Raw genomic sequence first — 12,501 nt, forward strand, 5'->3', positions numbered from 1 at the left:
TGGTTTTTAACGAGGCAGTATCGTTTAGGAAATGGTGGAGGCCAATAGGGTGTAGGAATGCTAATATCAATGCTCTGATTACTGAGAGTGTTTGCACTGTGAGTATCAGGGAACATAAATGAGAGCCTGAAGTATTAAAAGTATACAGGAATCTGTTGTTCTTAAACAGTCTTCTGTTTTTCAGTCGAGTAGTAAAGACTTCAGTGTTATGGTAATATATCACATTATTTTTTCTACTTTACCATAAACAGCAATCTAAACAGAGAGTATAATTTCCTCCCAGTATAACACAGGCAGAGTTTTCTCAGCAGTTCCGAGTGTAGGCATACACTCAAATAGGTGTCTCTCATTTTCTGAAAATTTAACACAAATGCTTCCTTTTTTACACAATTTTCATTTTATCAAACTAGACGTGGCCTGGCCTTATTTGGTAGCCTCCAGTGAATGCATTTTCCTTCTGCCAATTCATACCCACACAAGTTGACATTTCGCGTAATTCATCATTCTGTAGTTTCCGGTCAATGCACAGTCCCTCAGCCGATTCATACCCACACAAATTTACATTTTTCATACATCAACATTCATTAATTTCTAGTCAATGCACTGTACTTCAGACGTTTTTTTATGCACACAAGCTTACAATTCTCGTATATCAACATCTCATTGTTTAGTTTGCAATGGTGTGTGATAGGATGTTTATATTATGGCAATAATATATTCCAAAGCCTTACTTCAATCTTGAACACTGGCTGTTGCTTAGTGAAATCTGTCTCTCACTCTCTCTCTCTCTCCCGTTCGCTCTCCAATGATACCAACCACATTTCTTTGATTTGTACTGAATGAACTAAACATGAAAACCTTCCAGAAGCCGAATTAACCGAGTTCCTCATGACACCAGAATCAGATGTATGAAATATCGGTCTGAGAATGGGAGGATCAGTTAAAGAGTTGAGTCAAAGAAAGTTACAGATTGTGCTGATTGAAGGGGGATGGACAATAAGCAGCTAAACAATTTCTATTTTTTGAAAGCAGAAAAAAAACAGGCTGAAGGAAATACTTCACATAAAAGATAGAATCAGCACATTCTGGTTCATCCTGTTTTCCATCTGTCCTTTCCTTGTAAGTAATAACAAAAAGCGATGCATGTATTGGAAGCAAGACGACAGATTTAGTTCTACCTTTGCAAAAGTGTCCTTATATGTTATTGAGTAGACTTTTGACACAAAACTTCACGTGGCATTTTTGATACAGATGAACTCCCGGAGCCGACTTTCTACATGGACCCAGATTCCGGTGCAGTTTCAAACGGGGAAAATGTTGCCATTTCCTGCAAAGGTGACATTCGCTCCAGAGGGGGAACATTTCTCTTGTTCAAAGGTCACAAAGGAAATCCTGTACAGTCCCGTAATGTGAGTGGCGATGAGCGGAATGTGACCTTCAACATAAATAACCGAAGTGAAGGCTCTGTGGGAAATTACAGTTGTCGATATCAAACAGAGGTCACAGGACGTTCGAGGAATTCGCCATTCAGTAAAGATGTCACGATTACGGTGAAAGGTAGGTATCAACACATTTCAAAACAATTGTATCTCAATGTCTGTCTCGTTGGATCATATATAGTTAACATAGGTGACCAAATCCCTTTAAAATCGAACTGAGGTGTACTTATTTCCATGCTATAGTTAACTGGGGATCTGTTTTTGATATATTGTCTTAAAATTAATCTGCTGTATAGCCCGCAGAATCTAAACCTGTTATCCTCAAATAATGGTCACGAAATAAATGCTGGATGGGTTAGTTAACTCTCTTTATTTACTTGCGTAGAATTTCCAGGTAACTCCCGATTTCATCTTCAACCCACTTTGTCCATCACTATCTGAAGACAGCCCACATACCAGGGAGTGTCTGGCTGTGTACCTTCAATGCTGCCTAATAGGGTGAACTGAAGATCTTACATTTGTCTGCAGTAAGCGAGCTGTGCCCAAGATCAATAATATGTGCAAAATAAATAGGTACACTTAGGCGCTACTCCATTTACTTCAAGGCCTGATTGACTTCGAATGCTGATCCCAAACTTTTACAGCCAAACAGTTTCCAGTAATCTTTCAAGTGGATTGGATCAGAAATTGAATTACATTCATACTTCAGATATCTTGCTTCAGTTGCACAGGGCCTTGGTGAGACCACATCTTGAGTATCGTGTGCAGTTCTGGACGCCTTATCTGAGGAAGGATGTTCTTGCCATGGAGGGAGTGCAACATCGATTCACCAGGCTGATAACTGGGATGGCAGGAATGACGTATGAGGAGAGATTGGGTCGATTGGGCTTACACTCGCTGGAGTTTAGAAGAATGAGAGGGGATCTCATTGAAATTAAAAGTTCTAACAGGACTAGACAGACTAGATGCAGGAAGGATGTTCCCGATGGCTGGGGTGTACAGAACCAGGGGTCAAAGCCTAAGGATAAGGGGTAAGCCATTTAGGACAGAGATGAGGAGGAATTTCTTCACCCAGAGAGTGGTGAACCTATGGAATTCTCTACCACAGAAGGCAGTGGAGTCCAATTCATTAAATGTATTCAAGAAGGAGTTGGATATATTTCTTAAGGCTAAAGGGATCAAGGGATAAGGAGATAAGGCAGGGACAGGGTACTGAATTTGGATGATCAGCCATGATCTCATTGAATGATGGAACAGGCTCGCGGGGCTGAATGGCCTACTCCTGCTCCTACCTTCTATGTTTCTATGTTTCTATGGTACAATTCTGATTCACTCAGATACTGCCAGGTATGATGAAACACAAATACGAATAAAAAAATCCTTGAAATAATGAGGCTTCCTTTATTGAAACAATGAACATTACGGGGCGATATGAGGCAAAATTTTACAATTATAAAAGAAGGGGAGAAGACCGATAAAACCAAACTATTCCCAATAGTTATGATTAATAACGAAGGGGACTGAATTACAATATTAACTCTAAGAGAGCAAGAACAAACTCTTTATAGCGAGATGTGGAAGATATGGAATTCCCTATCAAGGATAATGGTTCAGGAAGTAATCAGTCCAGTTTACATTATATCGGTGGATGAATGAAAAGCTGATGAATGGATTTGAATACTGAGTTGTGCAAATGTGATTCAACTATTTGCTCACCAGTCGGGTCCACACAATTAAAGACGAATTGTGCACAATTTGATCTAAGTATTGTATCTGGACTCAGAGCCTCGTCTACTGGTACCCACACATTCCTGTGTGCGGATCTGTGTGTGATTATACTTTATCTGGACTCCTTGACAATGCATGATCAAACTCAACTTCGTCACAAAACAGCAACTGAATTGTGGCTAATCATAGTCGGCGCATCTAATTAATATCCGAGGCCATTGCCAAGAGATTCCAAACATTATCGATTCCATATCGTAGCAAACTCACCCCAGTTGCCACCACTCTCAAAGTTCCCTTTTAATGTTTAGTCTGCCCGGTCCCAAATGATGCTTCTCACATCACTTTCAGTGACCAAGGCATCTCAGGAACCGTGTGAGGACTCCCCTAGTTGCTGCTGTTGCCAAGGTTTTCAGTCCTTCCTGTAGCAGCTTGATTTTCAGATGTCGAGGAATGTTCCCATTCATCCCCAAACAAGGAAGCCTTCCATTGGCTTCATCCTTGCTGCCGAAAGTCGAAGGTGTCACGAAAAAAAGCAAGAGGTCTATCTGTAGCACCTGTCCAATATATAGTGCCTTTAAAGCTGTATAACGTCACAAGGCGTTTCACATGATCATATTGGGACTAAACCTGACAGCGAGCTTAGGAAGGAGACAATAGGACTTTGCGTCAAAGCGATCAGCACGATTGGATAGGCTGGTGTTGTTTTCTTTGGAATAGAGGAGGCTCAGGGACGACTTAATTGAGGTGTATAACATTTTGAGGAGCCTAGCTAGAGTGGATAGGAAGGACCTATACCCTTAGCAGAGTGTTTGTTGTTGCAAAATAAAATTAATTAAATCCGCACACTAGTCTGTAAATGGTAAAATAGCCAAGCATTTTATTGAAAACCCAGAAAACACAAAATTATTCAACAGTACGTTACAAACAGTCCACGGAGTTACCTATAGGCTGATCAGGGAGTACAGCTTAGAGTTCCCGCAGCTCGTTCCTGGCTGACCCTCCGATTGTCTTTGGTCTTCGGTATTTAAGCATACAAATACCGAGGCAGGCTCTAAAGCCCACGTGCACATTTGTTAATTGGCTGATTCCCTAACTCGTGTCACATAATATTTATTGTCACATGATCACCTGTTGTTTTATTTCGTGACCCTTCGTAAAACCACATGTCTGCATTTCTGTTTGACTGTGCCCCGTGTGGTTTTACTTAACTCTAGGTTCCATTTCTTGTGGTTGGCGCTTCTGTACCTGTTTTATCTAATCTTGCAAAAGCATCAAGACCTTGCGGTCAACATGTCTGAACTGTCTCCGCTGTTGTCTCAGGTGCACGCTGCATTTCCTGAATTCCTGAAGGGTGCCAATGCTTCACTTCTGAGCCATATGCAAAGCCTCTTTATTTGTGACTGTTGTTGCCAGGCAGAAATGCCTTGACTACTTATTCTTACCCATGAAGCTATGCTTCTACTATTTGGGATTTCTAAAAATCCATGTCAGTGTTCAATAACAAACCTGATTGAATTTTTCGAGGGGGTGACTAGGTGTGTGGATGAGGGAAATGCTGTGGTTGTGGTTTACATGGACTTCAGTAATGCTTTTGACAAAGTCCCGCATAGGAGACTGGTCAAGAAGGTAAGAGCCCATGGGATCCAGGGTGCCTTGGCGCGTTGGATCCTAAACTGGCTGAGTGGCAGGAGGCAGAAGGTGATGGTCGAAGGTTGCTTTTGTGACTGGAAGCCTGTGTCCAGTGTGGTACCTCAGGGATCGGTGCTGTGTCCCTTGCTGTTTGTGATCTACATAAATGATTTGGATGAGAATGTTAAAGGTATGATCAGTAAGTTCGCAGATGACACGAAAATTGGTGGGGTGGTAAATTGCGAGGAGGAAAGCCTCAGGCTACAGGACGATAAAAACGGGTTGGTTAGATGGGCGGAAAAGTGGCAAATGGAATTTAACCCTGAAAAGTGCGAGGCGATGCATTTTGGATGGACAAATAAGGCAAGGGAATACACAATGAGTGGTAGGACCCTAGGAAGTACAGAGGGTCAGAGGGACCTTGGTGTACATGTACATAGATCCCTGAAGGCAGCGGAACAGGTAGATAAGGTGGTTAAAAAGGCATATGGGATACTTGCCTTCATTAGCCGAGGCATAGAATATAAGAGCAGGGAGGTTATGATGGAGCTGTTCAAAACGCTGGTGAGGCCACAGCTGGAGTACTGTGGGCAGTTCTGGTCACCTCACTATAGGAAGGATGTGATTGCTTTGGAGAGGGTGCAGAGAAGATTCACCAGGATGTTACCTGGGATGGAGCGCCTCCGCTATGAAGAAAGGCTAAACAGGCTGGGGTTGTTTTCCTTGGAGCAAAGAAGGCTGAGGGGGGACCTGATTGAGGTGTACAAAATGATGAGGGGCATAGATAGCGTAGATAAAGAGGAACTTTTCCCCTTAGTAGGGGGGTCAATAACAAGGGGGCATAGATTCAGTGTAAGGGGCAGGAGATTTAGAGGGGATTTGAGGAGGAACTTTTTCACCCAAAGGGTGGTAGGAATCTGGAACTCACTGCCTGAAAGGGTGGTAGAGGCAGGAAACCTCACAACATTCAAGAAGCATTTGGATGAGCACTTGAAATGCCATTGCATACAAGGCTATGGACCAAATGCTGGAAAATGGGATTGGACTGGACAGGGATTGATGGACGGCGCAGACACGATGGGCCGAAGGGCCTCTTTCTGTGCTGTAAAGCTCTATGACTCTATGACATGGAATTAAACTAATTGGTATAAGGATTAGAGGAGAGTTGAGGATAACTTCTTTCACCCAGAGGGAGGAGAGGGTCTGGAACTCATTGCCTGAATGGCTGGTAGAGGCAGGAATCCTCATCACATTTGAATAATTACTTGGATATGCACTTGAAGTGCCGTAACCTACAGTGCTACGGACCAAGAGCTGGAGTGTGGGATTAGGGTGGATAGATGTTCTTCAACCTCTCTGTAAATGTTTGCAATTCAACGAGTGCCGGTCTTCACGCATAGTTACTCATGACCCAAAATGATAAAACATGATGTTTTCTACTTAAGTAATAAAAATCCGTTGAGTGCACAACAGACGTTCGGAATAGAACAGTGCATTTCAAAATTTATCAGTTTATCAGGATAATCTGATGCATTATATATTCACCAATATCACTTAATAATATCTGCCATTTGCCTCACAGAGCTCGCATTCCTACTGACAGGACTGGGCAATACTGACAATGCCACGGGGAATCTAATTCATGGATTAACTGACATCGACTGCAGCGCAAAACAAGTTAACAGCGTTAATTCCTTCCTTTGTGCCCCCAGTACTCTCACTGTGACATACGCATGCAATGTTACAACAAGAGTATGAATAAGTGAGAACCGAATCGAACCGAATTAACATTGACCAAGCTGTAAAATTCAACAAGATTCACTGCAGACAAATAATAGCAGTAGTTGCTTCAATGGGCATGTTTAAGAACGTCGTAAATGCAGTCCCTCCATTCATGAACTCTGGCAAATGAGTTCTAAAGGAACACGTTAAGCATTTTGAAGGAAAATATGTTAAACTCCTACAATTATTACCCTGAATATAATGTGTCAGTACTGTATTGTTCTTGTTGCAGTAGAGGAACGGCCAGCAGGTGTTAACAATGTCTTTGTGTAAATAGTAAAGCAAGCGTTCATGTCCAATTTCAGTTGAATTTGGAAGCGTTAATTACTAATTTAAGACTTGCACACAATGAATTATCAATGCTCGTTGCTTCTTCCACAGAACAATATCTCATGGTGCCCTTAGTCCGACTCTGCCTCAGTGCCTCCGTGGTCATTGTGATGGTGATATTCATTGTTGAGCATTTCGTGAATGTTAACCCGCCCAAAGGTAAGGCATTAAATATAATTGCAAATTTTAGATTTGTCTAAGATATTTTGAGTTATTCTGTAAAATTCTCTGGAAAGGGCATGCCTACATCGTTATACCTAATACAGAGCCTTGCAGAAGGCACCACATATCCAGTTCGGCAGTATTACATAGTATTTACAGCACTGAATCAGGTCAGTCGGCCCAACAGGTCCATGTCGGAGTTTATGCTCCACACGAAACTCATCCCACCCTTCTTCATCAACCCCATCAGCATATCCTTCTATACCTTACTCCCTCATGCGTTTATCTAGCATCTCTGTAAATGCATCGATGATGTTGATCTCAACCATTACTTGCGCTTCCGAGTTCCACCTCTTACCACTCTCCTGATTAAGATGTTTCTCCTGAATTGCTTATTGGATTTATCAGTGACTATCTTATATCCATGCCCATAGTTCTGGTCTCATCCGTAAGTGCAAACATGTTCTCTACAGCCAACCTATCAACCCCTTTCATAATGTCAAAACCCTCTATCAGGTCAACCCCTAGTGTTCTCCCTTCTCAAAAAAACACTGCTGCCCGCTCAATCATTCCTGATAGTTAAAACACTCCTGTTCTGATATAATTCTAGTAATTCATTTTTACCTGCTCCGTGCCTCTATATCCTTTTTATAATATGGAGACCAGAACTGTTCACAATATTCTAAGTGTGGTCTAACCCAGGTTCAACACAATATTAGCAAAACTGCTCAACCCTCAGTCTTTTGTTTTCCAGAGAAAAGAGACAATGCCTGTTGAATAATTCCTGATAGGTATAACCTCTCAATTGTGGTATGATTCTAGTAAACTTTTTTTGCAGCTTCTGCAGACCTCTATATGCATTTTATAATATGGAGACTGGAACTGTTCACAGTATTCCAAGTGTACTCTAACCATGGTGCAGTACAATGTTAACATAGAAACATAGAAACATAGAAGATAGGAGCAGGAGTAGGCCATTCGGCACCTCGAGCCTGCTCCGCCATTCAATGAGATCATGGCTGATCATCCAAATTCAGTACCCGGTCCCTGCTTTCTCCCCATATCCCTAGATCCCTTTAGCCTTAAGAAATATATCCAACTCCTTCTTGAATATATTTAATGAATTGGCCTCTACTGCCTTCTGTGGTAGAGAATTCCACAGGTTCACCACTCTCTGGGTGAAGGAATTCCTCCTCATCTCTGTCCTAAATGGCCTACCCCTTATCCTTAGACTGTGACCCCTCGTTCTGGACTCCCTGACAATCGGGAACATCCTTCCTGCATCTAGTCTGTCTAGTCCTGTTAGAATTTTCTAAGTTTCAATGAGATCCCCTCTCATTCTTCTAAATTCCAGCGAGTACAAGCCCAATCGACCCAATGTCTCCTCATACGTCATTCCTGCCATCCCAGGTATCAGCCTGGTGAATCTTCGCTGCACTCCCTCCATGGCAAGAACATTCTTCCTCAGATAAGGCGACCAGAACTGCACACAATACTCAAGATCTTCCCTGATTTTCAATTCTATCCTTGTAGAAATGAACCAAAATGGTCTATTTGCTTTTTATGGGCTTATTTACCTGCTTCGCTACTTTTAGTGATTTGTACAAAAGTACCCCCAGATTCCACGGGTCCTCCACCCCATTTAGGCACTTATTTCCAATAGAGTATGTAGCCTCCTGATGCGTTCTACCTAAACGTGCCACCTTACACTTCTATATAAACATATAGAACTTTACTTGCCAATTACACGCCCAATCTGCAGGTTTATTAATAACTTCCTGCATATGTTGTGGGCCTCCTCTGTTTTAATTACAATACCCAATGTGGTGTTACCCGTAAATTTTTTTATTATACTTCTCCAGAGGGACAGGTGGGCAGGAACCTGATAGAGTGTGTTCTGGCAGTGTCCCTGACCCCAGATGTCCCATTCAGCAATGGTACAGGATTTCGACAAGGCAGGGATACAACTTGCATCAATCATCCTCAATTCTACTAAGTCAATCCAATGTCATTATATGTTTGTTTTTTTATACAGGAAAAGAAACATTGGACAAAACGTTGTCTCCAGACTGCCAGAACAGAAAGAACATGGTCATTATGTCCCTGGATTGAATTTCTGTTTCAGGGGTGTTTTTTAAAAACCTTTGCAGAAGAGATTGCTTGCCTGCAACACAGATAATTTGCTACTATATTTCTTTTAAAGGAGAGCTATGTCTGTTTTGATGCTATTCCCTCTCTAATATATAGATTACAGTGACAAATCCGTACTGAACACTTTACACTTATTTTAGCAGAACATGTAGGAGAGTCAGGAAGAACAGGACACTTTCTGTGAAGTAGAAATTGATCTGTGTGAAACGCCTTGGTGGGAGAGATGAGCTGAGCCAGAGGACCCAGCGATTCCTCCTGATTAACTTGGCAATTGAAATCTGCGAGGATCACATAAAAACTTCCTCGGATGCTCCCGCAGAGGAGGAATCAATTGCTCAAGAAACAGAAGTAGGACAGGAACAGACACATAAACTTTTACAGGTTAGGGAATAGTCCAGCAGACTGCAAGCCGAAATTACATCTGGGTATGTATAAATACGCCATATTCTCAATGAAAGTAGAGCAACTGTTAACCAAAGAGCCTGGAAATGTGTCTAGGGCCCCAAACACCCCTTCCAGGTGAAACTGCGATATACTTGTACTTCTTGCAATCTAGTATACTGTACTCGCTGCTCACGATGTGATCTCCTCTACATTGGGGAGACCAAATGCAGATTAGGTGAACGCTTTGCGGAACACCTCCATTCAGTCCATAAGGGTGACCCCGAGCTTCCGGCCGCCTGTCATATTAATTCACCACCCCAGTCCCACTCGGACCTCACTGTCCTCGGCCTCTTGCATTGTTCCACGGAAGCTCACCGTAAACTCGAGGAACAGCACTTCCTCTTCCGATTAGGCACTTTACAGCCTTCCGGACTCAATATCGAGTTCAACAATTTCAGATCATAACCTCGGCCCCTATTACATTTTTACTTATATTTTTTATCCACATCTTTGTTTTGGCCTTTCTCCCCCCCTTTCTTTTTTTTTCTCTCTCCCACATGGCAGCTGTCTCCCATTCTGCCAGCGCATTTCACACCTAATCTAGAGCCGTCTTTTGTCTCCACTAGTCCTATCACCATCTCGTCTCATTTTGAATACCTCTTAATGTCTCTTCACTTCTCTTTTGTTCTCTCCCAGCCTGGCCTCTTAATCTATTTCATTTCCTGTGCTTCTTTAGACTTGACAAAGGGTTTTGACCCGAAACGTTGACTCTATTTTCTCTCCACGGATGTTGCCTGGCCTGCTGAGTTTTTCCAGCATTTTCTGTTGTTATTTCGGATTTCCAGCATCTGCAGTATTTTGCTATAGTCCAAGAAATGTGATGGGCAGATAATAGAAATAATGGAAGCAAATCTTCAAGAGAATCAAGAGAATGAACGTCTACAGAACAAGAATTGGCAATATCTCTGATACAAATGGCACAAGATAGGCTGAAACGTTGAACGGAAATGCTTATTTGAAGGTGAAGATTAATAAAATTGATAGGAAAGGATCATTAGCGGAAGGCAATGAGTCATGGCTGATATTCACAGGAACTGTACAGTTAATAATGTGGAAACAAATGACACAGCATCAGCCCAGCTCCAACCTCTTTGGCTTCGGATCTTATCACAATGAATCGTTATTTCTTACTATCAAAGAACCTGATCAAAGTCAGACTAGCAAAGTAACGGAAGGAACATCCTGACACCCGAAGATGGGGCATTGATGTCTTTTTAGTCTGAATTCGGAGGGATCCACGGCAAGAATGTAAAATCTGTTGGTGATGTTGGAAAAAACTGCACACATGAATGCGGGAATGGCCTTAAAGTCCTTTGAACGGATGGTGTCTGAGGTAGGAACAACCTAGTCGGCGCAGACCCCACAGTGTCAGGTGTGGCTCAGTTGGTAGCACACTCGCCTCTGGGTCAGAAGGTTGTGGGTTCAAGTCTCACTTCGAAGAAGAGCTGGGCAGTTTTTCCTGGTGTCCGGGCCAATGATTATCCTTCAATTTACATCACTAAAAAACATTATCTGGTCATTATCACATTACCGTTTGTGGGACCTTGCTGGGTGCAAATTGGCTGCCGCGTTTCAAACATTACAACGGTGACTGCACTCCAAAAGTACTTCATTGTCTGTAAAGTGCATTGAGACGTCGGGTGGTCATGAAAGGTGCTATATAAATGCAAGTCTTTCTTTCAGTCTGATTGATGTGGATGAGGAATACAAATGAACTAGGGACACATTCTTCAGCCTCAAGCTAAAAGTGAAGCCTAGGAAGATTGGAGTGTACTTGGACTATCAGGGCGCACTGGTGCTTATGATATGCCTCATCTCCGCCAATTCATTGATGCGTTTTCTGAGAAACTCTACCGTAACCACACTCTTGTAGTGAACAACAATCTCAGAACCGCTGAAAATCTGCAGGATTAAGGTTCAATTGGTTGCTTTCATTTCTTGCATCTGCCTTTCAGATCCTCATTCCTGTCCCATCCCTGGAACAATTCATGTTGTTGTGCACTTTGTAATTAGAGTTTAACTAATATGCCTTCAAGCGGTTGAACTCAATAGTTTGCACGATTGTATTGATACTGGCCTGAGCTTATTATTCTGATCCACAATAACCTCAACGTTGCGCTGAAGTGTCAGCCTGGGCTCATTGCTAGAACTCTGGCTCGCACTTGTGCACGTAATGTAGCCTGGCACTTGAGGGATGCACTTCGTGAGATGCTGTCTTCCTGATGAGAGGTGAACCAAAGTCCTGTTCACTCTCTCACAAGGAGGTAACAGATCTCACTGCACTAGTTAAAGAAGAGCAGGGCATTTCTCCCTGGCTGTTCTGGTGACATTGATCAGTTAACACACAGCCCTCAAACTGATCATCTACTCATTTATCTCATTGCTGTTTATAGGACCTTGCTGTGAGGAAATTGACAGCCACGTTTCCCCACGGTACTACAGTGACCACATTTCATAATCATTTTAATTGGCAGTAATCAGTCATTCCCTGGGCCCGTGACAGTTGCTAAATAAATTGAATTTATTGCGAATTGTTTCTATGGATGGAAATTTGAATGTGAATTCATATATATAATCTCAGCTGTGTGCCAGGTCTCAAAATTTCACAAATAAATTACCTTTGATTTCGAGTGAATTCTGTATCAGGTGAAATGTTTCTAAGTTAAGATGTGCATAACTTATGGATTGGGAAAGAGAGGGAGGCTTTTGGCAGATACAAAGGACTAAAAACAGTGGAAGGCCTACAGGAGTATAGAAAGTGCAGGGGGGTACGTAAAAAGTAATTAGGAGAGCGAAGAGATGGCATGAAAGCACACTGGTGGGCAAAATAAAGGAA

The 12,501-nt window shown here is 42.3% G+C and overlaps 1 protein-coding gene across 2 annotated transcripts; it reads left to right on the plus strand.

Annotated features, from left to right (window-relative positions):
* The first annotated feature begins 908 nt into the window (after window positions 1-908).
* On the plus strand, window positions 909-12,300 carry LOC147084989 (uncharacterized). 2 transcript variants are annotated; one of them, XR_015075880.1, is made up of 4 exons: window positions 909-1,557; window positions 6,960-7,067; window positions 9,106-9,646; window positions 10,342-12,300. XR_015075880.1 is itself a non-coding variant. In XM_085979697.1 (3 exons), exons 1-3 carry the CDS (start codon window positions 1,278-1,280, stop codon window positions 9,180-9,182), a joined length of 465 nt encoding a protein of 154 aa, XP_085835823.1. In that variant the 5' UTR covers window positions 909-1,277; the 3' UTR covers window positions 9,183-12,300. The 2 variants fall into 2 exon arrangements, 1 of the variants encoding a protein (XP_085835823.1); XM_085979697.1 differs by having other exon boundaries at window positions 9,106-12,300.
* The last annotated feature ends 201 nt before the right edge of the window (window positions 12,301-12,501 follow it).

This window comes from Somniosus microcephalus, unplaced genomic scaffold (genome assembly GCF_052327205.1).
Source record: "Somniosus microcephalus isolate GS21.2 unplaced genomic scaffold, FLI_Smic_1.0 unresolved_chr9, whole genome shotgun sequence".
NCBI classification, from domain to species: domain Eukaryota; kingdom Metazoa; phylum Chordata; class Chondrichthyes; order Squaliformes; family Somniosidae; genus Somniosus; species Somniosus microcephalus.